Below are 27,553 nucleotides of genomic sequence, written 5' to 3'. Positions count from 1 at the left end.
AGTGACTTGGCGGCCATTAGCTGTGTGTAGTTGCCTGGCGCTAGGAGCTTAAGTGAAGCGGGAATTCTTACTCGGTGGAAATCAACCCTGGCCATGGGTTCCTGCCGGGGATAGTTCTAGAGCACGGAGCAGGGGACGTTTTTCGGCTCCCCTCCTTGCTCAGTGGTGGGTCCTACTAGGCCGCCGGGGCATCCCGGGTCTCAAGTAGGCCTAGTCTGCCGGCAAGGGCGTCCCAAAGGCGGGAGGCGCCATGTCTCTGGTTGCTTATGCCAGCAGCGATGATAGTGAGCCGGATGAGCCGGAGCCGGAGCCGGAGGAAGAGGATGTGCCCGGGCCCGCTTTAGGAGGCCTGTTCGCTTCTCTTCCCGCACCCAAGGGTCCGGCCTTGCTGCCCCCGCCCCCCCAGATGCTGGCCCCAGCCTTTCCCCCGCCGCTGTTGCTACCCCCGCCCACCGGAGACCCCAGGCTGCAGCCTCCTCCACCTTTGCCCTTCGGCCTGGGTGGCTTCCCGCCACCTGCAGGAGTGAGCCCAGCTGAAGCTGCGGGAGTTGGGGAGGGGCTGGGGCTGCCATCGCCCCAAGGCCCTGGTCTCAGTCTGCCCACAGCTGTGGGCAGTGTCGGACCCCCCTTGGGGCTTTCCAAGCCAAAGAAGAGAAACGAGCCGGTGAGGATAGCGGCGCCGGAACTGCATAAGGGCGATGTGAGTATCTGGGGGGGGGGGGGGGGATCACCTCAAGCCCCACTGGGTTTGAGTTTAGAGTAGGAGGGACTTGGAGCCATAATGGAGTTCAAAAAACTCATCGGTTGACTCAAGGCCGCTAGAATACTCTTAGAAGGCGGTTAATTTAGCTGAACTTGTCAACACTGGGGAGTTAGGGTTTTGGCCATCAGGTATTCTGGAACTTGGGCTTGGCTTGCAGAAAGGATGCATGGTATCCTTGGTACTGACAGGCCAAGGCAAATGCATATGGACACGTCGTTCCCTTTTAGCATCTTCATCTCAGGTTGGCCTCTCTTCTCTTACTGAGGTCAGCATAAGACGTGGCAGCTGGGAGGGCTTAAGTGCTCCTGTCATCACGGACCAACCTTATCCTTTGCCGGTGAAGGAGGTAAAGGATGTGACCCGACACTTGGACACTTGGACTTGTTATGGAGAGTTAGAGAAGAAATGGAATATTTATTTTGAGACAGTTTCACTATGTAGCACAAGCTAGACTTCAATTTATGTTCCTCTTGCCTCAGCCTCCTAGTGCTGGATTAAAAGGAATGCACTATCCCTGGTTTAAGAGATTAAGTATAATGCGCTGCCGCCACCACCACCACCACCACCGGGATTTGGACCTGTAGCCTCACACATATTAAGTCTGAGCTACAGCCCCAGTCCTGTTTTAAGTTTTTTACTTTGAGAACTGTTTTCTTGTAGGAAAAAACAAAAACAAAAACTTAGATTATTCTGCTTCAGTCTCCCTCACAGGACAAATTTACTGTGTAGCTAAGGTTAACCTTAAATGATGCTCCTTCATCTACTTCCCCAGTGCTAGGATTACAGATCCACCGTTTGCCTAGGGCTTTTGTTTTGTTTAAGCTTTATTATTTATATAGTATTCTGCCTGCATGTGTGCCTGTAGGTCAGAAGAGGGCACCAGATCTCCTTATAGATGGAGATGAGCCACTACGGGGGTTTCTGGGAATTGAACTTAGGACCTTTGGAAGAACAGCCAGTGTTCTTAACCTCTGAGCCATCTCTCCCCATGCCTAGGGCTTTGTGTGGTAGGCAAGCATTCTTATCAACCGAGCTGCATCCTCAGCCCTAACACACACTATTTACAAATGTGAACTTGAGTCCAGTATGCAAGATCTTATTGGAGATTGAAAACTGGGTCTATATAATCTTGGTTTCATCATCTAGATATTGTCAAGGCTAGATGAATATGGGCATTAGGGTATAATTTCTAGAAGAGGCAGCCAAATGTTTATATGTTTGTTTGTCTGTTTGTTGGTTTATTTTTGAGATGGTCTCTACATAGTCCTAGATAACCTGCAACTTAATCTGTAGACCCAGGCTGGCCTTGAATGCAGAGGTCTTCTTTCCTCTACCTCCTGGGTTCTAGGATTAAAAATGCTTGACTTTATGTTGTTTTCAGATGTCTAAGCAGAAAGAGACAAGGCCTCTTGTAAAGAGGGCTACCATGATAAAGAAGACAGTGAGTGAGAATTCTTTGCTTTCTGTCTTTTGTTAAATGACTTGGTCGGTCCTGGGCTCCCTTTGAAAAGTCTACTTTTCTTTAGCTTTTCCATGCTATGAAGGGCCATTTGTGTCTTTTTGTGTGTACAGTTCTTTCAGTTTCTCCCAGCAGATGTCTCAGTCTTCTCACCATGCCCTGTCAAGTCTTGGCTTAAAAGGCATGTTCTCAGTGAGCACCTCTAGCCCACCAGGTTACATTGCAGTTTTCTGTCCTGCTATGGTCCTACTATGTAGCCCTAGCTGGCCTGGAACTTGCTACATAGACCAGGCTTTGCCTCAAACTCAACGGAGATCCTCCTGCTTCTGCCTTTTGAGTGTTAGGATCAAAGGTATGAGCAACCATACCTGGCTCTGCTTTGTTTTTCTCTGTAGCTTACCCATCATATTGCATACTATATATTTAGCCTTTCTCCCTTCTCTGGTATACAAACTCCATGAAGGCAGAGGTTACTTTGTTAAATTCACCATTATATCACTAGTACTCACTACAGTTCCTGGTGCATACTTAGGATCCTGTAATTTTTTTGTTTACTTCTTTTATTTCTGAAATTGTAATATAATTATATCATTTTCTCTTCCCTTCTCTCTCCAAACCCTTTCATATATATACCTCCTTTTGCTTTCTTTGAAATTCATGGCCTCTTTTTTTATTGTTGTTACATGTATGTACGTATATGTGTATACATGTGTGTTTCTAAATATAAGCTGCTCAGACTGTATGTTACCTTGTATGTATTCAGGGATGATCGTTTGGTATTGAACAACCAATTGGTCTTCCTGGAAAAGACTTTCTCCCACTCTCAGCATTCTTTAGTTGCCTGTGGTTCTTTGTGTAGGGTTGAGGCCTCCTGATTTGCTGTTGTTATCCTTGTTGAGATCATGTTTAGGCTGTCATGTTGGTGAAACTATGGGTGTAGTGTCTGATGTTATGAGGAGACAAAATCTCATCAGGCTCAAGATCCTCTGTCCACCCCCTCTTCTGTATTGTTCACTCAGCCTTGGATGTAGGATTTGCTTTGTAGATGTATCCATTGGGACTGGGCTTTACAAGTCTGCATTTGATTAGTTGTGGTTTTCTGTATTGGTCTTCACCTGTTGTAAAGAGTAATTTTCTTGATGAGGGGGTGCAGTCTGTAAATTCTTTTTTCTGAATGAATGAACTTAAATGAATTCTTTCATATCATCTGTCTTTTTATTCTCATCATTTTTTGCTCTAAGACTTTATAAAAGCCTCTTGTTTTACCATTGAAACTAACCTTGGTCTTGATTTAATTGTGGCCAAGGAAAGGTTCATCCATGAGTGGAACAGAAACATAGTCTGGTTGCTTCTTTCCTCTTCCCTGTTTTTACTTCTGGACTTTACCTCAGCTTGATTGTTATATTTGGGGAAGCTTCTCTCCACAGAGCAGTGAAAAGGCTCATTTCTTGCAAAAGGTAGCATTAGAACAACTTGGGGACACACACCTGTAATCCAGTACTTGAGAGGCCGAGGCAGGAAGAATGCCATGAGTTTGCAACCCCTGATCTACATAGCCAACAGGGATATGTAGCAAGACCCTCTCTCAAATACCCCAAAAAAAGAAAAAAAAAAAAAAAAAAGATTTGTGGTAGAGGCTGTAGAATCTTCCATTTAAGTTGGTGAAAGTGGCAGAAAACAAAGGACTGTTGACTTTTTATCCTCTGAAGTACCAGTCCCTAGCTGGTTGTTTCCCAGTTGTGTTCTATTTAAATTGGTAGTTTTGTTCTTGGGGAAAGGCAGCCTAAGAGTATTGAAGGTGTTCGGTGTGTGTGACCTGACCTTTTTAAGTTTTTCTAGACAGGGCTTCCCAGTTGAGTAGTGGTTGTGGTAGCTCTAATCTTTAATCCCAGCACTTGAGGCTGAGGCAGACAGATCTCTAGGAGTTTGAGGCCAGCCTAATGTACAGAGTGAGTTCCACGACAGTCAAGGTTACACAGAGAAGCTCGTCCCTCAAAACAAAACAAAACAAACAAACAAACAAAAACAAAAACAAAAAAAATCCCTCAGGCACAGTGGTGCTCACCTGTAATCACAGCACTTTGGGAGGCAGAGGCAGGCACATCTCTGTGAGTTGTGAGTTCAAGGCCAGCCTGCTCTACAAAGTGAGTCCAGGACAGCCAAGACTACACAGAGAAACCTAGTCTTGAATAACAAAAAAAAAAAAAAAAAAAAAAAAAAGGAGGAGGAGGAGGAGAGTGTTTCTCAATATCAGAGAGCCGCCTGCCTCCTGAGTGCTGAGATTAAAGGCCTGCAACACTACCAGCCAGCCATCTGGACTTGTATTTTATGTGGATGGGTGTTTCGCCTGAATGTGTCTGTACACCACATGGATGCAGTATCTGTGAGAACAGAAGAGGGCATGGAGTCCCCAGAACTGGAAGTAGAGCTGGTTGTTAGTTTCATGGGGTGCTGGCAATTGAACCTCTGAAAGAGCAGCTAGTGCTCTTAACTTCTGAGACATCTTTCCAACCCTGAGACCTAGTCTTCTGTTGTTGTTGTTGTTGAGACAGGGTTTCTCTGTGTACCCCTGGGTATCCTATAGACCAGGCAGCTGGCCTCAAGGTATGTGTCACCACCGCCTGGTGAGACCTGGTCCTTAAAAAGCCTGTCTGGTTCTAAGAGTTGTTTCTGAACACCATGCTGTGTACATAGAGGGCCCTCTGTGCATGTTTGCAGGGTGTCTTAGGGTTTCTGTTGCTGTAAAGAGACACCATGACCATGGCAACTCTTACAAAGGAAAGCATTCAGTTGGGGCTGGCTTATAGTTTCAGTGGTTTAGTCCATTATTGTCATAGCTGGAAGCATAGTGGCACACAGGTAGACATGGTGCTGGAGAGGTAGCTGAGAGTCTACATCTGGATCCACAGGCAGCAGGAAGTGACTGAGACACACTAGGCCTGACTTGTGCTTCTGAGACCTCAAACCCACCCTGTAGTGACACCTACTCCAGCAAGCCACATCTCCAATAATGCTACTTCCTATGAGCATTTCCTTTCAAACCACCACATGGGTAAGCTCCCTGCCTTAAAGAAAGATTTCTTTTTAGAATTTGGCACTTCTTACCTTTGTTACAGGTGAAAGAGCCACCTATAGCATCTTGTGTTTTTTTTTTTTTTTTTAATTTCCTTACTTTCATAGATCAGCTCAGAGTAAATTATAGTCTAGCCCTCATTCTAGTTTCCAGAAGAACTTGATTTCATATTGGCCAGGTTACCTGAGGAGAGTGACACACAGAGGTGCAGGCCAAAATCAACCTCAGTTATCTTTCCTTTCCTTAATCATGTTCATCTCTTCCCCCAGTAGTGTTCTTTTTTTTTTTAAAAAATTCTCCTTTATTTGGGGTGTTTAGGCTTCTACCTTCTACCAACCCCCCAACCTTAAGGAGAGGGAAAAGGGGAGTGGCAGGTCCAGACCCCTTTACATAGGGCTAAGGGGTTCTTTTAGGGCTATTCCAGTCTCCGTCAACCATAGACGCAGCTAGCAGTTTTCTCCACACTGTTGCACCCTGAAGTGTTAAAGTGTTCCTCTCTGTCTGCGCCAACACTGAATGCCACACTGAACGCCATACTGAACACCATACCTTCTCTTTCTTGACACTCATTTATACTCTCAGAGTCTTAGACCATGCCCCTCTCCATAGGGCATGTAGAAGGTTGTTACCAGCTGGCAAAAGCCACACTCCCCATGAGACAATTCACAGGTGTGGACAAACTATCGCCCAACTAAAATCCCACACTTGGGATTAAAACAAAAGCATATTTATAAAGCATACAAAGAAACCAGAACTTTCATTACATCTCTCCTCTCCATTGTATGTGTGTTTGAAACAGGGTTTTACTGTGAGTATGTCCCAGTTCCCAGCTATCCTTGAATTTAAGATCCTTTTGCCTCACCTTCTGTACTGCTGGGATTATAGGCATGTGCCCACAAGCTCCGCACTTTTTTAAATATGGTATTCTGCCTCCATGTTTGCCTGCACACCATAAGAAGCACAAGATATCACTATAGATGGTCATGTGCCACCGTGTGGTTGCTGGGAATTGAACTCAGGACCTTTGGAAGAACAGCCAGTGCTCTTAACCTCTAAGCCATCTCTCCAGCCCCAAGCTCAGTTTTTGGCTTAAGTGGGGATTGATCTATGCAATGGGTGATTATCTGTTTTTTCTCCTTTATTGCTCTTCCTGTTTCTTACTGAAAACTTTACAGAAATCATTGGTTGTTTTTTTCTAGACCCAGGGGATAAAGATACTGAAAAAGACAGAGTTAGGATAACAAGTTTTATGTGAGAATTTTCTCTCATATAACATATTCTGACAAAAATAGAAATTTTAGGGTTGGCTTTTTGTGGAGCATGGTGTCTCTGAGCACTCAGGATATATAGGCAGGCGGAGCTCAGTAGTTTCTGGCCAGCCTGGTCCAAATAGTGAGACCCCGTTTTAAACAGCAACAACAATAATTTCAGGATTGGGGCCCTGCTAATGTCTGTGGCCACTTGCTGAAGGTGTTGGCACAGCACTGAGCTCTTTTCTCTTCCTTCAAAACAAGGTCTAGCGTAGGCTGCCAGTAACTTCCCTATGTAATGAAGGTGATCAATTTCTGATCCTTCTGCCCCCTTCTGCCTTTTGTGTTAGGCTTTTAATTCTAGTTTACCTAGAAGGAAACAGGTTTAGAGAACACAGACAAGTTGCCTCAGACCACATAGTTTTGAAGTGGTGGCAGAGGTTATATTTTAACCTAGATGTGCTTTGCTTTGTTTTGGTACTTACTGAAAAGATATAGGAGAAGGCCCATGGGCAGGCAGAAATCAGAAAGGAAGACAAGAAGTGAAATAGAGAAAACAAAGTCCTAAACAAAGGGTAGATAAGAGACCAAAGAGTTAAAGAAGTTGATGAGTCTAGCTAATGGAATATTAGTATAATTTATTTGGAGTCTGGAGAGGTGGGGTGTCTGTTCTTAACCTTGATTTCCTGTTTGGCTCCTGGCCCTGATAGCTACTGATTGCTTTTTGGAGAGAGTCTCTCAGAACCAGAGCCCAAGGAGATAAGAGGAAAGCTGCCATGGGGAATGAGGCACTGATAGATGAGTAGACCCCACTGGATTTAGCCTAATGGAACATGTCTGCTTCCGTTCTTGCTCAGCAGTCTCTGGGTGTGTATATTGTCACTGTTGGCAGCTTGAGAGGACAGTAGTGGCCCTTGATGTTTAGGTTCTTGTGAGGCTAAGAAGAAATATAATAATACCACCCCCTGCCCTGATCTTACCTAGTAGTCCAGGCTGACCTAGAACTCACTGTGTAGTTGAGGTTGGCCTGTAGTATTTTCAGAGACAAAACAATGTTGTGTGACACTATTCCTGGGGAGTTGTGAACAAATGTCTCTTCACTCCAGATAGGGAATCCATAACAGATCAAAATACACATCAGAGTCCAACTTGGTAAATCACTGGGCTTATTGGTTTATAAGTATTCATAACAGTCTGCTGGGCAGTGGTGGCACACGCCTTTAATCCCAGCACTTGGGAGGCAGAGGCAGGCGAATCTCTGAGTTTGAGGCCAGCCCGGTGTATGAAGTGAGTCTAGGACAGAGAAACCCTGTCTCAAAAAAACCAAAAAATAAAATAATATATATCCCAAAATATATTTCTTTTAAACAAGGTTTTATTGTGTAGTTGGCTAGCCTGGAATTTGCGTTGTAGACCAGATTGGCCTTGAATTCACAGAAATCTGCCTGCCTCTGCTTCCAGAGAATTGGGATTGAAGGCATGTACCATGTTTGGCCTAAACAATTGTTTTAAGATACAGTTCCTGGATGGGCTGTGTTAGTGCATGACTTTAATCCTAGCACATAGGAGGCAGAGGCAGGCAGATCTCTATGAGTTCCAGGACAGCCAAGGCTACACAGAGAAACCCTGCTTCAAAAAAAAAAACATTTCTTCGTGGTTTACTATCAAAAATTTTGCCAGCGAAAGGGGGTTTAAGAAATGAAATGAAAGATGTTTAAGAAACCCAGGTCTACTCTAATTAACCTGCACCCCGTCAAACCTAGGGCCTCGTGTGCTAGGCAGATGCTTTACTACTGAGCTATAGCCACAGCAGCACTGAATTTTGTTTTCTTTTGGGGGCTGGGATAATTCCTTCTGTACTTTTGTTTTCTGTTAGTCTGTGGTTAGGTTCTCTTATGCCGAGGAGTGCTTTGAGTGGCACCATGTTCATGTTCTGTTTCCTCATCTACTGGTCCCCTGGTCTTCCTTTGTGGCTGTGATGTCTCTGAGCCTTCTCCCCTGCCACCTGTGAGAGCTGGGGATTTAATCTGGGTCATCGGGCCTGCCTAGGACACTTTTCTGCCTGTTAAGCCATCTCACCAGCCTTCCATCTTATTTGAAACAAGATCTCTCATTGAACCTGACACTTACCATTTCTGCCAGGCTGGTTGGTTTCCAAGCTCCCAGGATCTGCATGTTTCTCTTCCCTACAATATTGGGGTTACAAGCACATGCAGCTATACCTGGCTTTTTACATGGTACTGGGATTATGAACTCAGGTTTTCTTTCACAGCAAACATTCTTACTCACTGAGACATCTCCCAAGCCTTTCTTTCTTTCTTTTTTTTTTTTTAAATAGCTTCCTGGTGCTTTGTTTTTTGAAATCTGTCATAGTCATCTGTGGCACAGGATAATTTATAAAGGGCTCCCAGTAGAAGCTTGGAGAAGGGTAAATATGAGTAATCATAGCAATTTCTAGATCCAGAAGTAGTGGCATATTTGAAATGGCCAGTCAAATAGGGATGTTTGTGTGTGTGTTTAAAAAATAAACACAGCTGGGAGTAGTGGCACACTTTTAATCCCAGGAGGCAGAGGTAGCAGAACTCTGAGTTTGAGATTGAGCCTGGTCTACATAGACCCAGGACAGCCAGGGTTACATAGGGAGACCAAGTTTAAATAAATAAATAAAAACAAAACAAAACAAACAAAAAACCTCAGTATAATTGAAAACAGTCTGTGACATTTAAAGAGAAATTGACTTTTCTTCTCATTGCTGACCTGACCTATTAGCCATGGGACAGTTTGCCTCCACTGTCACAGGCCCATTGTGTTTCACAGCATTTAAGGAAAGAGGACATGCTTTTACAAGATATGCTGAGTCACTCCTGTAATCCTGTGCTATTCCGTATGAGACCCAGTGTGACTTTGGTGTGGTCCTCAGGCGTGTACACTGTCACAATGGTGGTTCTGTCCAAGCACAAAAGCCAGAACTGGTTCTGGTTCTGTCTTATCCTTACAACTATTTGACTTCTCTGGTCCTTGCTTTCCTTACTTATAAAGCCTGCCTTGAAACGCAGCTGGAAAGGAGGGCTGGGGATATTGGTGGAGTGCTTACATAGCATGCAAGAAAAGGCATGGGTTTGGTTCCCAGCACCGCATAAAATGCACAGTGGCACATACCTGTGACCTCAGCACTCTGGATGTGGAAGCGGGAGGATCAGAAAGTAAAAGTCATCCTTCGTTGGCCACTTAGGGAGTTTAAGGCCAGCCTGGGCTACATGAGATCCTGTCTTAAACAAACAAACAAGACCAAAGCACTACTGGAGGGATCACACATACAATTATAAGTCACCAGTAGTTAGCAGGCAGTTGGTCCCCTCCTTTGCTGCCCTTTATTTTTCACAAGTCTGGCTTACAGATTTCCTTTTTAGGTGGTTTTTTGTTTTTAATGTTTTTGCAGCAGTTAGCAATTAAAATCACTGCTTCTCTGACCGCCAGGTGGTGGTGTTCCAGTATTAGATACAGCCATTGTCAGAATAAAGACAGAAAAACATGGGAAAACACATTTATACAGCAAGTGCTAATGAATTTGCTAATGAACTTAGCAAGTGCTAAGTTGGTATGAGGTCACTATAGACAAACATGGAGACACAGTGCACAAGGCTCCTTGAAATATTAGTGTCAGGAAGTGGGTACCAAAGCATACTTACAGGACAATGAAAGATGCCAGTAATATTGGTACCATGATTCAGTGAAGATGGAAAGGGCTTAAAGTATTGAAAATTGGCAATTTGAATTAATAGTATATATTTTTGGAGCATAGAATGATATAATTTATGAATAGTATGGTATAATCAACCTAGTTAACATGTTCAATGTGCCAAATATTATTGTGGTGAGAACATGTAAAATTTATTATTTTAGTAGTTCTGAAGTATACAGTACTCCATTTACAGCACCATCATTTCTCCATTCTTCTCATTTCACAACTTTATAATGGCCATTCTCCTTTCTGCCTTTCCTTTTTTTTTTTTTCCCCCTGTCCTGGCTAGACACTGAACCAGTATCTTATGAATGCCAGACAAGCCTTAAGCCTTCTCCCACTAAGTTTAAACATTTTTTAAATTACATTCACTTTGTGAATGGGTGTGGGTGTGTACATGCCATGATGCATGCATAGAGGTTAGAGAACAACTTTTGGGAATCAGTTCTTCCCTTTCATCCTGTAGACCTCAAGGATTTGAACTCAGGTTATCAGGCTTGGTGGCAACCATCCCTTTTTTGCTGAGCCATCTTGTCCCCAGTCCTTGTTTGTATGTACCATATTTTCTTTATCTACTTATTGTTGATGGGCACTTGGGTTGTCTGCATAACTTGGTTATTGTGGATGATGTGGCAGGGAACATGGGTGGGTTTTCTTTAACACAGCTTTCAGGTTTGGGGGTGAGATACCTGTAGATGAGTAATTCTCTTGTAAAGGTGTGTGGATTAAACCCAGGGCCATGCACATGCTGATTGTGTGCTCTACTACTGAGCGCCACCGGCACTCTGAGGTTTTAGTTTTGATTAGAAGCCTCTGTAGCCAGATGTGGTAGTTTGTTCCATAATCTCAGCACTCAGAAGGCAGGAGTAGGAGAATCATTATAAGTTCAAGACCAGGCAAGGTTACATATCAAGAGCTGCCTCAAAAAGCACACACAAACTCCACATAACACAGTGCTGTGGTTCTCCATAACAGCTGTACTTACTGAGAGAAGGTTGAACTACATCTGATTTTTTTTAACCTAATTTTCGTTATTTGATTATTTGTCATGTTGGTTGGCGTCCAGGTTCTTTGTGAGCAGATCACACAGGATATTCTTAGGCACAGTAAATGGCCCAGTTATATCTCCGAAGATCAGTGTTTAGTGCTCTTCCTGATGTCCTGTCAAGACAGTTGTTGGGCGCTTCCTTTTTTAAAAATAGGGTCAGACCAGCCTCAAACTCACAGAGAGCCTCCTCCCTCTGCCTCCTGAGTGCTGCTGGAGTTAATGGTGTATGCTACCATGAACAGCCTAATCACTTTTACTTTGCAGATGCCAAGACCAAGACCATGGAAAGGTAGATTTGGGAAGTCATTTTGTTGTTGTTAATGGTGGTGGTAGCGTTCTTATTTGGGAAGAAGTTTTTAATTTTAAGTTTTATTTATTTTAAAGGTGTGTTTTATTTTTAATTGTGTGTGAGTGTGTGTGGTGTGTTGGGCATGGGGTGTGAGCAGGCAAGTGCAGAACCCTTAGAGGCCAGAAGAGAGTGTTACAGGTAGTAGTGTGCTACCTGATATGGGGGCAGAGGGGACTGAACTCTTGCTTTGCAAGAGCAGGAAACACTGTTGTACTGTTAACCATTTTATCTCTCTAGTCAATTAATTAACTGCCAGGCAGATTCTCTCTATTGAATTGTGCCCCTACTTTTTCTTTGTTTATGTGTGTGTGTGTGTGTGTGTGTGTGTGTGTGTGTGTGTGTGTGTGTATGTATGTGTATGTATGTGTGTGAGTGCCTCCGTGCATGCATGAGAGACAGTGGTAAGATAGGTGTGTGGAGATTAGAGGACAACTTTGATATCTCTTCTTTCCATCTTTACACAGATTTTGGGGATTGGTCTTAGGTTGCTGAGTTTGTGTAACAAGCACTTTTACTGGCAGAGCCATTTCACTGGCCTTCAGTTTAAAGTTTATTTTGGGGTGGTGAGATGGCTTAGCAGGTAAAGTGTTGCCTTTGCAAACCTGACCTGAGTTCACGATCTGGAGCCCATGTAAAGGTGGAAGGAAAGCACCAACTCCTGAAAGTTGTCCTCTAACCTCTACACACTGGCTGTGGCATGTGTGCCTGTCCTCCCAAAATAATAAATAAACTTTTTATTTATTTGTATGTGTGTATATGTGTCAGTGTAGGCACATTGGAGGTTAGTGGACTTTTGGGAATCTCTATTTTGTTGAGGAAAGGGTTCTTTCTTGCTGCTGCACAGTGTGCTGCAGTCTGGGAACTTCTGACCAGCTCTTTGGTCCATTTTTGCTGTAGGAATGCTGAGATCACAAGTGTGCACTGTTTTATCTGGTTTTTTTAGGTGGGTTCCAGGGACTAAACTCAGGTTGTCAGGTGTGCATGCCAAGTGCATTTACCTGCTGAGCCACCTCCCTGGTTCTGGAAAGTACTTATTTAAAACAACTTTTAAACATTTCTATTATTTTTAATTATGTGTATGTGTGAGTGTGTGTGGATATGTGCACTAAAAAGAACATTTAAACTTTCTATTCCTGAGACCGCAGCACATACTGGTCTTACAAAAGCCTTGAGTTCCATTCCCAGGACTCAAGTCAGGTGGTTTACTATCACATGTAATTCTAGCTCCAGGAGATCTGATGCCCCCTTCTGGCCTCCTTGGGCAACACATGTATAGCATATGCTCACATGTGTACACACACATACATTAAAAGTCTTAAAAAAAAAACAAATAAAAACATTTGCTTTTCATCTTTCCTCAACTTGAAGATGCTCAGAAACTGATCTGAGCTAATTAAAGCTCAGGGGTAGGTGGATGAGGTGGCACATGCCTTCAGTCCTATCCCCCAGGAGCCAGAGGCAGGCAGATTTCTATGAGTTGGAAGCCAGCCTGGTCTGCATAGTGAGTTCCAGGTCACCCAGGGCTATGTAGTGAATCCCAATCTCCAAACAAGTAAAAAGCTCAAAGGTTTGTTTTTGTTTGTTTCTTTTGAGACAAGGTCTTAATATGTAGCTCTGGCAGACCTAGAACTTGCTTTGTAGTTCAGATAGGCTAAAAACTCACAGATATCTACCTTTGCCTCTTGAGTGCTGAGAGGGAAGTAGTACACCACATTTTTCAAAAAGCTCAGGCAGGGCTTTTCAGTGTGGCCCAGTCCTTTGAGACCAAAGGCTGATATTAGTAGCCTCCTTTCTTAGTCAGGACCTCCCAGCCATCTTTGCCTATCTTCCCAGCCAAGAATGATGATGTCTGGCAGACAGTAGATCATACTTGGGGAGGGAATGGATTTCTCCAACGGTTTTGATCTTTAATGCCTCACAGAGAAGCAGTTAACACATCACTTAATCCCACTGGAGCTCCCCAGCTGTGTGGTTATGCTGTCTGTGTAAGTGGTTTTAAAAGTGAAGCTGAGATTGGGTGAGATTGTAGGCCAAATCCCATTCATCTTCTAGCAGATGCATTTATAAGAGTAGGTATAGTACTTCTTTGCACCAAGGACCGAATGGAGGAAATAGTCTCAGTTTAACAGAGTAACAGAGTAACAGAAACTGAGGTAAAGCAAGGGATCCTTACCCTCTCTAGTTGTTGCAGTGTCTAGGGAGAGCACTGTTGATTGGCTAGGGTTAGTGTGGCTGCCTGTCTGTAGAGGTGGGAAAGACATGATGGCCTCTCTGTTCAATCTTACAAATGTTGGGTGTGTTTCTTCTACAGTTATGCTTTATTCTGGTTCTTTTTTCTCTTAGTCAGATTCTGAGGAAGATGAACCTGCAAAGAAGAAAATTGTCCTGCAGGTAAGCTCCTTTTCTCTTTTTATATTGTTTTCAGAAAGATAGACACATAAAGTGCCCAAAGGTTTTCAATTGAGGGCTGGCATGTTTGCTGGTATTTGAAGACTGTTTTGGTCTGTCTTTGGTTTCCAGTATAGCTTTGAGTCTGATGCACCTCTCTTTTTCTCATTGCTTCCTGGCATTAGCACGATGGAGTTGACCTCTCTGGAAGGACAGGCAATGGTAGGAGCAGGGACTGTTACTCAATTCAGTCCATTACATTTCAGGTAGAAGGATCGTTTAGGGAGGGTGTTAAGTAGATTGGTCAGATGATGGTAGGGAACATCTTTGTTGTGAAATTGCCTGTTCTTCCTGTTATGCTTCTAACCTGTAAACAGATGCTCAGACACCACTTATTTGTACTAGCTACCAATCTAAATGCCTTACTTGTGTCTAGCTGATTTCTTCTTCACAGGAGGGCCTAATTCCTAGGTTATGACCTAGTTTACCTGAGGAACTGAGGAATTTGCTCAAAGTCAGACAGCTAGTGTGGTTGGAGCTGGGATTATACCTGTGTCAGGTGTGCTGACTCCAGAGTCCAAGTCTGGTCCTGGAGAGTCCAAGCAACTGTTGTACTTGGCTGCTTCTCTGCAGTCAAGACCGGAAGTCTCAACCAGTTGACCTCCCTGTGCTTTTCTGCTTACCGCCCATCTCAGTACCTTTGCTTTGGCGTTCTGCCTGTGCATCTGATGTTCTATACACTCTCTGATTGCATGTTGCTCTTATATCTTGGGCAAGAGTGGTCCTGCCTTATATAGTGCTTGTCTTGGAATTCATGTGTGCAGTGTTGGAGATGTCCCTTCTCTTCACTTTGTTAAGGTGTCGCTTCTGGTTTTGGCAGGTCTTAGGACAGGATCATGTGGAATTAAAAAAAACATTGGTGAGGATGATGTGGTGTGTGTGTGTGTGTGTTGATAGTGAGTGCTGAAGGAAGAGGCACTGAAGAACCCTGTATGATGAGACTGAATGGGGCCAGTGATTCTCTTGTCAGGTGGCTTCACGGAGTAGGTAGACTTACTTGAAAGACGCTCCACAAATGAAGAGCTGTCTTTCAGATGGTGAAAAAAGATAAGCACACAGAGATGACCTGTGAAAGCAGAGTGGGAACCTGGCTGTGCAGAGGGCTGTAGTTTTGACCCCAGCTGGCACTGAGAAGTTGAACACTTATAAGGTGGCCCAAGTAGTGCTTTTGACCTTCCACCCCAGCACCTCACCCTGGTACTGTAAACTTAGGGAGCAGTGAGAAGGGCCTTGCTCTAAGTGAACACTTTTCCTCTGCCTGGACTCTTTGATTCAAAAATCCTGTTTCACTCATTCTGGGCATTTCTTGGCTAAGAAGATATCTGATGCTCCAGGATAGTGACACAGTTACGTTATTTCACTCTCCTTTTCCTGTTGATACCTCCCTACATGTAGGACAAGACTGGTTCTTCAGCATAGAGAAAGCAGAATCCAAGCCATTCATATGAGTAAGAGGAACTCTAGATGTGTGGGGCCGAATAATATAGGAATTAATAAGCTAAGTGCTTGAGTCTGGCATTAGCCAGTTGAGGCACTACACATAGAGGACTTTCCTTGTGTGGGCTGCCAATGGGAGCTTCAGCAACAGGTACTGATGCAAAGTACTAAGCAAAGTCTTGTGCTGCATTAATTGCCGTTCAAAGGAGGGAAAGTTGAATATTCACTTGTTTTTTAAGATTTATTTTTTGTGTGTAAGAATGTTTACCTACATGCACGAGTGCATGCGTGCCTGTGTGTGTGTGTGCACATGGATGTGTCTGGTGCCCACTGAGGTCAGAGATGGACATTGGGTCCTCTGGAGTTAACTGAGCTTATGAGCTATAGTGTAGGTGCTGGGAATTAAATCCTGGTTGCCTGGAGAAGATATACAGGTGCTCTTGATTCCTGAATCATTTCTCTGGCCCTGAGACTTAGGTTTTTAAGGAGAAGGGATAATGTGAGGTTGAGGGCACTGTGTTTACTGAAGACATGTAGTTGGGGTAGGATCTGTGTCAGATAATCATGGAACTAGGCTGGACAGAGCTGAGACAAGAAATAGCCTCTCATGGAAGGAACAACTACAGTAAATCCTGGAGCAGGAGGGCATGAGTGCATGGAGGTAACAGCATCAGGGGCTGTGAGGGTCTCAGAGAAGCACAGAACTATGATCTTGTTTGTCATTGTTGCTAGTGCATAACATCAAGTCTCACTTGTCTTTCTTCCCTCTCATTCCAAACCTGGGCTTACTAGGGATCCGGCGAGGGGACTGGTTTGTCTGCCTTGCTCCCCCAACCTAAAAACCTGACTGTGAAAGAGACTAACAGGTTGCTCCTGCCCCATGCCTTCTCCCGGAAACCCTCAGATGTCTCCTCAGATGCTAAGTCCTCTAGACTGGTTTCTAAGACCAAGCCCGCCTCACTTGCTCCTGTTTTGGGCACTACAACCACCACTCCATCACCCTCTGCCATCAAGGCTGCTGCCAAGAGTGCTGCCCTGCAGGTGACCAAGCAGATCACACAGGAGGATGACGACAGTGATGAGGAAGTCGCTCCTGAGAACTTTTTCTCCCTCCCTGACAAGGCTGAGCCACCTGGAGTTGAGCCATACCCTTACCCTGTCCCCACTGTCCCTGAAGAGCTGCCTCCAGGCACAGAACCAGAACCAGCTTTCCAGGACGATGCAGCCAATGCTCCCCTTGAGTTTAAGATGGCAGCAGGGTCAAGTGGGGCCCCCTGGATGCCGAAGCCTGGGGACGACTACAGCTACAATCAGTTTTCCACATATGGCGATGCCAATGCCGCTGGTGCTTATTATCAGGTGGGTAAGGACATAGAGGGCAGGCCCCAGAATATTGGAGCATGGGGCTGAAGGACATTTTGAACTAGTGATATGGCCTGTGGGTCACTTTGCTTGATTTTTTTACACCTATTAGGTCGCAAAACACACTACCTTTATTTTGAACCTTATGGATCTAAATTGCCCAAGTATTAGGAGTCTGACAGGGTGCGTCATATCATTGACCCTTTCATTCTGCATGTTAGCTTTCTGTCACTGTGATAGAAATCCTGAGGTAATCTGTTGGAGAATAGTGGTTTATTTTGGCTCGGGGTCTCAGGCTTTAGTCCATGATTACTTTGCAACATTGCTTTTGGGCCTGTGGCATATGTTTGATACATTACTATTGGGAAGTGTATCATGGAACTGTGGCAGATGAAGCTACTCTGCTCATACAGGAAGCTAGGAGAAAATAAGGGGCTAGGATCCTATGGGATCCTACCACTGGTTACCTTCCTTCCTTCTGGTAAACTCTCTTACCCAGTAGTACCACATTATCAGAGGAGACACCCAAATACTGCATTTTAAAAACGGAACCTTATTGTGGGTGGCCGTGGGGATTTAAGGAGAAGGTGAGAGAGGAATGGTCTCAGTCTTGGAACTGCTTTTTTGAATGTGGATATTGGGAACAGGGAAGCTTGGTGTAAGCTTCTGGGTATCAGGTAGTGTCACCTTAGGGAGCACACAAACAAAGTGAAAGCAACTCGTCAAGGCAATTCCTTTTTGCAAAATGGGTACCTGGAACTCACTTAGCTAGCTAGCACACAGTGCCAAGATGGCCTCTGTCTTTTATCCTTAACTCAGGTGGTGATATGTATCTTATCCCTTTGGCAGAAGCTCAACTTCATAACCTGATATTATTGGCTAATCATGTGGAGAGAAAGGGGATGGCTCGGGGATTATAGGCCCTTATTGGACTAACTCTCACTGATAGGAAAAAGTAAAGAACTAGACAACATTTTTGAAAGTAGTGTTTTTCTAAATCTTTTAATTTTCATCTTTTATGTATGGGTGTTTTTCCTGCATATATACCTGGTGCTCTCAGAGGCCAGAAGAGGGTGTTGGATCTTGTGGAAATGGAATTACAGATGCTTTAGAGGCACTTTGTGGTGCTGGAAATTTAACCTGGGTCTTCCAGAAGAGCAGCCGGTGTTCTGAACTGCTGAGCCACCTCTCCATAGGAAAATCCTTCCTTGTTCCCTGCAGGGCTATTGGGAGGACAGGGGAAGATGATAATGGTCTAACATTGTGACCCTTAATGTGTGAATGCCATTGAGGCAACAGTTGCAAATTCAAGCACTTTAAATATTCTGGGGTCTCTGAAATGTAAGTGTATGTTTTTGTGAATACTATTATATAAAATCCAGATTATAATTGCTCTGGATATCTTCCTTTTTCTTTTTTCTTCATTCTCTTTTCCCCTCCTTTCCTGTCCTCTCAAATCTGAGTTCATAGTCTCCTGCCCCAACCTTCCTGGTGCTGTGATTGCAGATGCACACCACCCACCCAGCTTTGCTTTGGGTTTTTATGTTCTGCTTTTTTTTGTGTGTGATGAATATGAAACATATTTTCCACTTAGCTCATTATAAATGCATGGTCTTAGGGGCCTTTCAGGGAAAGAGACATTGAGACAGCTTGAATGTACTGATGCTCTAGAGCTGAGGCAAGAAGAGCTAGAGCTATGGGATATCAAGAGCCTGTCTCAAAAACAGTGGCAGGACAGAAACAGTTGCTAGGCACAAGGATCACGTTTGCCCTTGTCTTCTAGAATGTGCATCCATGTTTGAGGGGAGTCATCACATTCATGAAGTACATGCCTCTTCAGCCTAGTTTGTTCCCAGTTTTGTAGTATATATTTATTTTTGAGACAGGGTTTCACTGTGTAGGTCTGTCTGTTTTGGAATTTACTACATAGACTAGGGTGGCCTTCAACTCCTAGAGATCTACCTGCCTCTTTCTTGTGAGTGCTGGGATTAAAGGTGTATGCCACCGTGCCCAGTAACGAGTAGCTCATGTTCATGTTTGTAGTCAGGCTGCCTCTGATTCCTGGATAGAGGGGGTCCAGGAAAAGATTCTACCTTTTCTGACTGCAGGATCATAGCACATGACTAGTCAAGTCCCTGAAATTGTACAATGAGGATGGGAGGGGGATGGCAAAGGATGGGAGGGGGTAGAATGGCCTGATCTGTGACCTGTGGCTCCTGATCTAATAGCACTGCCTTTTTTTCCTTGCTCTCGGCAGAGCTTGTTGGGTCTTAGGAACAGGTCAGACCTGACTAAGGCACTAGAGAGGTGAGGTGGTAGTTACCTTGGGAAGCAGCTAAGGGAGCAGGGAAGACCAGGAGAGAACGTTCATTCTTTGTCACCTATGAAACAGTGCCCCCTGCCTGGATAGTGTGGGACTGTTGGTAAGCAAGAGGGTAGGTCCTTGGATCTTTGCTGGTTCATCTGAGGGGTTTTGGTGTGGGCATCTCTTCTGCTTTTTCCATGCAGTTTGATTTGCTTGGTGTCCATTATGCCCTCAGTTGTATGTTTTCTGTTTTGGCTATAGGATTATTACAGTGGTGGCTACTATCCTGCACCGGACCCGGCTCTGGTCCCTCCCCAAGAAATTGCCCCAGATGCCTCCTTCATTGATGATGAAGCAGTGAGTTAACAAAATGTATTAGTTACTTTTCTGTTGCTCTGAGAAAATGCCATAACCAAAAGAAGCCTGTAGAAGGTTTATTTGGGCTTACAGTTCCAAAGGGAAGAGAGACTACCATGGTGGGGAGGCATGGAATCAAGCAGCTTGCCTGACAGTAGGGATAGGTGGGAAGTTCAGAGCTCATATCTGCATTTACATACAGGAACCAAAGAACAGAGGAAGTGGGTAAAAGGTATAAATTCTCATAGCCCTCTACCAGTGTTCCAGCAAAGACTGGACCATCTTCCCAAACAGTACCACCAACTAGGGACCGTGTTCAAATACCTGAGCCTATGGGAGACATTTCTTAGTAAAACCACCAGGTGGCCAAATGACTTTCTGTTTTCTGTGCTAGGGATCAAACACAAGGCTTGTATTTGCTAGACAAGCAGTGGACTAGAGTCTCACCCTGAGCCCACAAGTAGCCTTTTTTTAAACTTAAGATTTATTTTATTTTTAGTTATGTATGTTTGTATATCTGTGTTAGGGTATGTTGCTTCGCAGACCAGAGGGGTCAGGCCCCTGGAGCTGGGTGGGTATAGGCAGTTGTGAGTTGCTATGGGTGCTGGGATCTAAATTCAGGTCCTCTACAAGAGGACTCTTAGCAGAGACATCTCTTCAGTCCCACAAATGACTGTCTTTGACACCAGGTTTCTAAGCTAATCTGAAGCAAAAGGAAAATTTTTGTTGTTTATGCTTTGCTTCTGTTTTTGTTTTGTTTTATTTGTTTGATATGGGGTGTTACTATGTGGCCAAACTGGTTTTAAAGTTGCAGGCTTCCTGATCTCAATCTTCTGACTGCTGGGATTAAAGGGAGTTTATTTTCATTATTTTATATTTTCTAGACAGGGTTTCTCTGTGTAGCCTTGGTTGTCCTGGGCTTACTTTGTAAACCAGGCTGGCCTCAAACTCACAAAGATCCTCCTGCTTCTGCCTCTCTGAGTGCTGGGATTAAAGGCATGCACTACCATGTTTGTTTTTTAGACAGGGTTTCTTGGTGTAGCCCTGGCTGTTCTGGAACTCACTGTGTAGACCAGGCTGGCCTTGAACTCAGTATTCCAACTGCCTCTGCCTCCTGAATGCTGGGACTAAAGGCATGCACCATCATCCCCAGTGGGAGTTTATTTTTAATTAAACAGAATCTTATTACAAGATCTTAAATTTTTTTTTTGTTGTATATAAATGTGTATAGGCACATTGTCTTATCATTTCTATTGTTGTATTAAAATACCAGGACCAAAAACAAAACAAAACAAAAAAAACCCAAAAAACAAAAAAACTTGGGAAGGAAAGGGTGTTATTTCATTTTTACAGCTTGTAGTCTATCATTCAGGGTAGTCAGAGCAGGAAGTCAACATAGGAAACTGAAGACTGGAACTGATACAGACGCATCACTGCTTACTGGCTTGCTCCTCATGGCTTGCTTAGCCTGCCTTCTTACAGCACCCAAGACTACCAGCCCAGATGTGGCAACACCCACAGTGAGGTGGGACCTTCCACATCAGCCATCAATCAAGAAAGTGCAGCACAGACTTGCCAACAGACCAGTCTAGTTAGGGGTATCTTCTCAATGAAGTTTCTTCCCAAGTGACTCTACAAGACCCCAACAATAATAGTTGTATAATAGCAGTTAAGTTTTTCCTTGTGAAAGAAAGTTTGGGGCAGGCTAAGACTGGTATTGCATCTCCACAAAATGTTCTCTTTTTAGTTGTGCTGCAATCTCTAGATTGTTGTTTTGATTCTCATGCTAGTAGCCGGAATGCTTGCATCATCTCTGCATGGGAGCTATAGCAGGATGGAGTAAAAAGGAGTGGTATTTCCTTTTTCTCTTGAGGATTTCTAAAGCTCCTTTATGACTAGTTAAGAGTCTGTTCTCATTGGCCAGATTGTTTTCATTGAGGCCCATGAAATAAAATGTTTAGTTGAGTGTTAATTTGGCTGGATTTTTGGTATATTTACACCAAAGAAGGGGAGAATGAATTTTGAGAGACACCCAGCAGCTATGATCCATAAGCCTGGGTTTAACTTGACTGACAGGCAAAATGAAGCAAGTTCTGTGGCCTTCAGCCTAGGATCAAGATATGACAGATTGTCCCATCTGCAGAGAAGCTGCAGCTTAGTTCTTTTTAAAGATTTATTATGTATATACAGTGTTCTGTCTGCATGTATAGATACACACCAGAAGAGGGCACCAGATCTCATTATAGATGGTTGTTAGCCACTGTAATGGTGTGGTTGCTCGGAATTGAACTCAGGACCTCTGGAAGAGCAGCCAGTACTCTTAAACCCTGAGCCATCTCTCCAGCCAACTGCAGCTTAGTTCTTAGGGAAAATGATTCTCCATTCACTTGCCCCAGAAAGGTGTCTGCCTGTCCTTTGCTAGCCTTTGTTTTGATTGGTAATCTGTGCATTCACTCCCTTGAGTATTGCCTTCAAGGCAAGTGGTTGAGTCCATCAGTTTTTAGTTGAAGAGGCAGTTAAAAATGCACTCAGTGGCCATTGCCAGTTTCTTGTAGTTCAAGTGTTCACACTAGTTCTTGGGTCTCACCAAAGTTCACCATTGAATTAAGGTTACCTGGGTTTTCTTCCACCTTCCTTTCCTTTCTTCCTTTCTCCCTTTTCTTTTCCTTCTGTTTACTCTCCCTCCCTACCCCCGTCATTGAGCTTCTGATCTCAAAGTCATGGCAGTCCTTCTGTCTTGCCCTCCTCAGTGTTGGTATTATAGGCATGTACTGCCATGCCCAGATGGCTGTTGTCCTGTCTTCCCTTTCTTCCTTTTTTTCTTTTTTTTTTTTCTGAGACAGGATTTCTCTGTATAGCCTTGGCTGTCCTGAACTCTTTGTAGGCCAGACTGGCCTCAAACTCACAGAGATCTGCCTGCCTCTGCCTCTCTAAGTGCTGGGATTATAGGCATGCACCACCACGCCCAGCCTTCTTTTCTTTCTTTCAGAGGACAAAACAAAACAGGAGTATTATAGGGTATTATAGGAATTTTGAGGCTCCCTCACTGTCTATCTCCCACTCTCTTTCTTCATGAATTCTTTGGGGTAGAATCTGACGATAGCTGATACCAATCCAGTAAGAAAGAAAAGGCAGAATGGGTTGTCTGTTTGGCTTTGAGACAGCATCTCATGCAGCCCAGGCTGCCCTTGAACTCCCTATGTAGCCAAGGATTACCTTCTTCCTTTTACCTCCAGAATGCTAGGATTACACATGTGTGCCATCAGGGCCAGTTTATACTGTGCTGGTTAGATGGAATCAGGGTTTAGTGCACACTTATGTAAGTACTCTGGTGAACCACATCCCCTGTCCTGAAAGAGAATTGATTTGTAGAGGAGAAATCTCGTAATTTTTATTTTTTTGAGATGGGGTCTTGCTGTGATTCTTCAAACTCCTGGATTCAGGGCCAATGAGATAGTTGGCTTAATAAGTACAAGGCTCCTGTTGCCGAGCCTCAAGATTTGCATTCCCACAAATTGTCCTCTTGACTTCCACATGAATGCCTTGGTTTGAATGTATGCTGTCTCTGTGTTTATTTCTCTGTCTCTTTCTTTCATACACACACACACACACACACACACACACACACACGCACACACACACGCACACACACACACAAAATGTAATGAAAAAGAAAGTGATACCAAGCAATAACAAAATAAAAACAGAAAAAAATAAACTTGTGAACTTTTAAAGATTTCTTTTGTCTCTGCCTCCCAAGTGGTTGGGACTACAGGCGTTTGCCATCACACTGAGTTTACTCTCAATTCCTTAAACAACAAAACACACGTTTGATTTTATTTATTTTTACTTCATGTGTTTGGATGTTTTTGCCTGTTTGTATGTCTGTGTGCCAAATGCATGCAGTGTACACGGAGGCCAGAAAAAGGCTTCTGTCAGCTGAAACTAGAGTTAGGTACAGTAAGTTGCCATTTGGGTGCTGGTAATTGACCCTACAGCCAGTGCTCTTTAACTGCTGAACCATGTCTCCAGCCTCTTGCCTTCAATTCGTGTGTGTGTGTGTGTGTATGTGTGTGTGTGTGTGTGTGTGTGTGTGTGTGTGTGTGTGTAGCCTGGCTGTCCTGGATCTCAATTTGTAGACCAGGCTGGCCTTGAATTCATCCATCTGCCCCTGTGGGATTAAAGATGTGCACCACTGCTACCCGGCCTACCCTCAATTCTTAGTTTGAAATTTTTAATTTTTGTTTTTGGGAGACTGAGCCAGGAGGATTTTGATTTTGAGGCCATCGTGGTTGTGTTCAAAAATAGAAAGGAAGAAAGCTGTGATAGACCTTTCAGGCAGGCAGTTATTTGGTGTGCACTTCTGGATCTCCCCAAATACTCTTGGTCACCTTGGCCCTGACTCCAAGAAACTTCCTGAGAAACAGCCTTTCTCACCTGGCACCATAGAAGTTGGTAGATACCAAGAGAAAGGAAGTATTTCATAGAGAGAAACAAAGGGCCCAGTGTGTCTGGGCAGTCCCAGCACTGCTCTGGACTAAAGACTGGATCCTCAGCAGTGGCTCTTGCTTTCATCCACTTGCCAGACACTGCAGTTCTGCTTTTATTTCTTTTCATTTTCAGTTTAAGCGGCTGCAGGGCAAGAGGAACCGAGGGAGAGAGGAAATCAACTTTGTGGAGATCAAAGGTGATGACCAGCTCAGTGGGGCTCAGCAGTGGATGACCAAGTCGTTGACAGAAGAGAAAACCATGAAGTCCTTCAGCAAAGTAAGTAGGAACGACCATTTGGGAGGCCTATGTCACAAGGTGGTCTTGACCTGCTCCTAATCTGACCTATTGTTATCTGACACACTTTCAGCAAATATTGTTGCCCACGCTAGTGGGATATATACCAAGCTTCATGGGAACAGCTCTTGCCTTTCAGAACATGGCAGTTTTATCAGCTGTCCAGCTGCTGGTACAGGCTGGTTGTTGAGAATGAATGATTGGAGCAGCTTCCCGCTGCTGGGAGGATCTCTGGTGTTCTGTCTCTCCCCACTGGTTAGAATCTACAACTGTTCTTCCTATAATCACACCAGTCTCCATGTTGTTAATCTGGGAGCTGGCTCAGCCTGTCTTTGGGGACAGGGCATAGCAGATCTTCAGAGGTTCTAGGCCCTGGGTCACAGGCATGCTGTTCTTTTCTCACCACTGTTTCTGTAGTTCATTATCTCTGAGTGCTTGTTTGCCATACTACTCACCTTCCCTGTGCTCATTTTCTTCAGTCAGTATGGTGAATGTTTCTTCACTTAGCAACTGAGTACAGCAAGTGTGGATACTTATGAGCTTGCCATGGGTGGAGTAGCTGGATATGAGCTTCATGCCAGCAACACCAAGGTCAAGGATTTATCTGCACCCCCTTCCCCAATTTGGTTTCTTTGTTCTATCATCACAGATGGCCATCCAGGCCTCCATCATTTATTTTAACTGAGTGTTGGCGGTCATTCAGGATATAGCAAAGGATTGTGGTTAGAGCAGCATAGATCTATCACTGTTTACTGGAAAAACCACTTAGGAGAAAGGGTTCTGCTATCTTGGGCTTGAGAGGCATCATCACATAAGCAGCCGCTGTTGTGAGTGCTCTCTGTGGGATGCACTGATGTCTATGTATATCACCTTTAATTGTAACATTTAATGACATTCGGTAGCAGCAATTAGAATCTGGTCTTTTCCCAGCTCCGGGGTTTTGTCCCATTTCATTTTGTTGAGCTTGCTTTTTAATAGAGAAGAAAGGATCGAGTCCCCTATTCTCAAGAAGTTGACAGCAGAGTTGGGAAGAGATTTAAGGACACTTGAGTGTAAATGATTACAGTGCAAATTGATTACATAAGTGCTGAGGAGACTCTAGGGAGTTGTTGTGAGAGTTGGGTGGGGCTGGTAAGGAAGCTTCTAGCCCGAGACAGATCTGGCAGAGGACAGTAAAACCACACAGTGAAAGCTCAGACCAGTATAGATTTTGACAGTAAATTGTTTGAATCAAAGTGTGGTTTGGAGTTGAATGTAGTTACTGATGGAGGCTGGAAGGCAGATGGAGGTAGAGTGAGACTGTGAACTTTGTTGTCCCAGTGAAGTGTTGACATGTCGTAAGTCAGGACAGTAGAGTTTCAGCCAAAGCTGATGGGTGGGAGGACCTGGTAAGTGGTAAGTAGGAGTTAGACTGGAGAAAAGAGGAAAGAAAAGAAAACGGTTTAAGGGCAGATGGATAGGAGGTCTGGAGGGAGGTCAGCAGGTCGCATATCCATGGCATGAAAGCTGTCCTAGGCTTACAGGCCAGTGTCCACAAGCAGAGCCCAGAGTTTGGGCTAGAGGGAGAGTCAGGTTGCAAAAGAGACAAAGTAATTCCTGTCTTGACCTCAAGGCATAGCCAATCTGCTGGGAATTAACAGACTGCTCCTAGTATTCTCAGGAAAAACAAATTCCAGTATTTGTTTTTCATACTGGGTCTAATAAAATGCCAGCTTTATAAGTATACAGACACAGAAATAGCTCCAACTTGACTTTTTCTCCCCAAGGATTTGGGCTGTATGTCTAGTATCACAGTTCACCAACCTTACACTGTCCAGACACTTAAGAAATGTCTTTCTGTCTGTGGATTAAGGAGTATGTTTTTGTTTTTGTTTTCCCTTGTAGAAGAAAGGTGAGCAGCCGACTGGCCAGCAGCGGAGGAAACACCAGATCACATACCTGATTCATCAGGTGAGTATGCTCAGGGTACACATTAAACCTGGGGATGAGCTGTAAGAAGGCTAATAAGAAGGCCCAGTGCTAGGTACCCTTTTGATAGGTGTCCTCTCTTGTTCTTATGTGGCCACTAGGGGGAGGCTGTGTCCTCAGTATCATTCCCCTTTGCCTTTGGTACATAGGACTGGTCCAGGAGTTTAGAGAAACTGTGTTTTGTGAGAGGGAAGTGACAGAATTCTTTTGGATTTTCTGAGACAGAGTTTCAAGTATCCTAGGCTATCGCCCAGGATGACTTTGAACTTCTGATTCTCTTGGGTGCCTCCTGAGTGCTGAGATTTATGGGCATGAGCCTCTGCCTGGTTTCTAAGGTGCTAGGATAGAACCCAATGCCTCCAGTAAGAACTCTACCAGCTGAGCTTCATTTCCTCTATTAAAGTTATTTTTATCATATTTTACTTTGTGTGTATGTGTGTGTGTATGTACATGTGTGTCACAATGTGACTGGAGGTTAGGACAAATGTCATTGGTTTTCTCTGTCCATCATGTAAGCCCTAGGGACTAAAGTCAGTTATTAGGCCTGGTGGCAGGAGCAGAGCCATCTTGCCAGTCCCCCACAAGGCTCTTTAAATAGCAACTTTATCTGTCTTATTAAAAAAAAACAAAACAAAACCTGGGTCAGGGATGTCCAGTGTTCCAGTGTGAATTTATCATGTACAGAGCCTGTGGGTAGGATTCCTAGTCAGCCTGCTGATGGACCAGTCTGCCCGCTGTGATTCTCTCAACCCCTTTCGTGTTCCAGGCCAAGGAGCGGGAGCTGGAGCTGAAGAACACATGGTCAGAAAACAAGCTCAGTCGCCGGCAGACTCAAGCAAAATACGGATTTTAGGGCTCAGGAACTGATGGCTCAAGATCTCCTATCAGCACAGTTGGCCCAGCCCCAGCTTCACTTCCAGGATCCCCGCTGCCCAAGTCCAGGACCTCTACCCTGAGGACTCAGCCCTCACCTCTGGGAGAAGGGACATATTTGATAGATTTTTCTTAACAAGTTAGAAAATCCAGCTCCGTTCTGTGATGGGGCTGGAAAGACTTGAATGGTGCCCCGAAGGCTCTGAGTTCTTGGTTGGGAGGTTTACTCCCTGTCAGGTGTGATGAGATGTTGAACTCTCCCACAATTTTTTTTTTTTTTTTTTTTTTTTTTTAAACCAGGGATGTCTGTTGAAATAAAACATTGAGTGAGACA

General features: G+C 44.2%; 1 protein-coding gene across 1 annotated transcript; it reads left to right on the top strand.

The window, feature by feature from the left end:
• Prcc (proline rich mitotic checkpoint control factor) lies at positions 1 to 27,553 on the top strand. The gene is made up of 7 exons (XM_055596608.1): positions 1 to 700; positions 14,028 to 14,075; positions 16,362 to 16,928; positions 19,498 to 19,593; positions 24,217 to 24,360; positions 26,263 to 26,328; positions 27,113 to 27,553. The coding sequence occupies exons 1-7, from the start codon at positions 251 to 253 to the stop codon at positions 27,197 to 27,199; spliced, it is 1,458 nt and encodes a 485-aa protein (XP_055452583.1). The 5' UTR covers positions 1 to 250; the 3' UTR covers positions 27,200 to 27,553.

The sequence above is a fragment of the Psammomys obesus genome, unplaced genomic scaffold (genome assembly GCF_907164565.1).
Source record: "Psammomys obesus unplaced genomic scaffold, mPsaObe1.curated_primary_1811, whole genome shotgun sequence".
Taxonomy (NCBI): Eukaryota; Metazoa; Chordata; class Mammalia; order Rodentia; family Muridae; genus Psammomys; species Psammomys obesus.
This window is presented reverse-complemented; position numbering and strand designations above follow the sequence as displayed.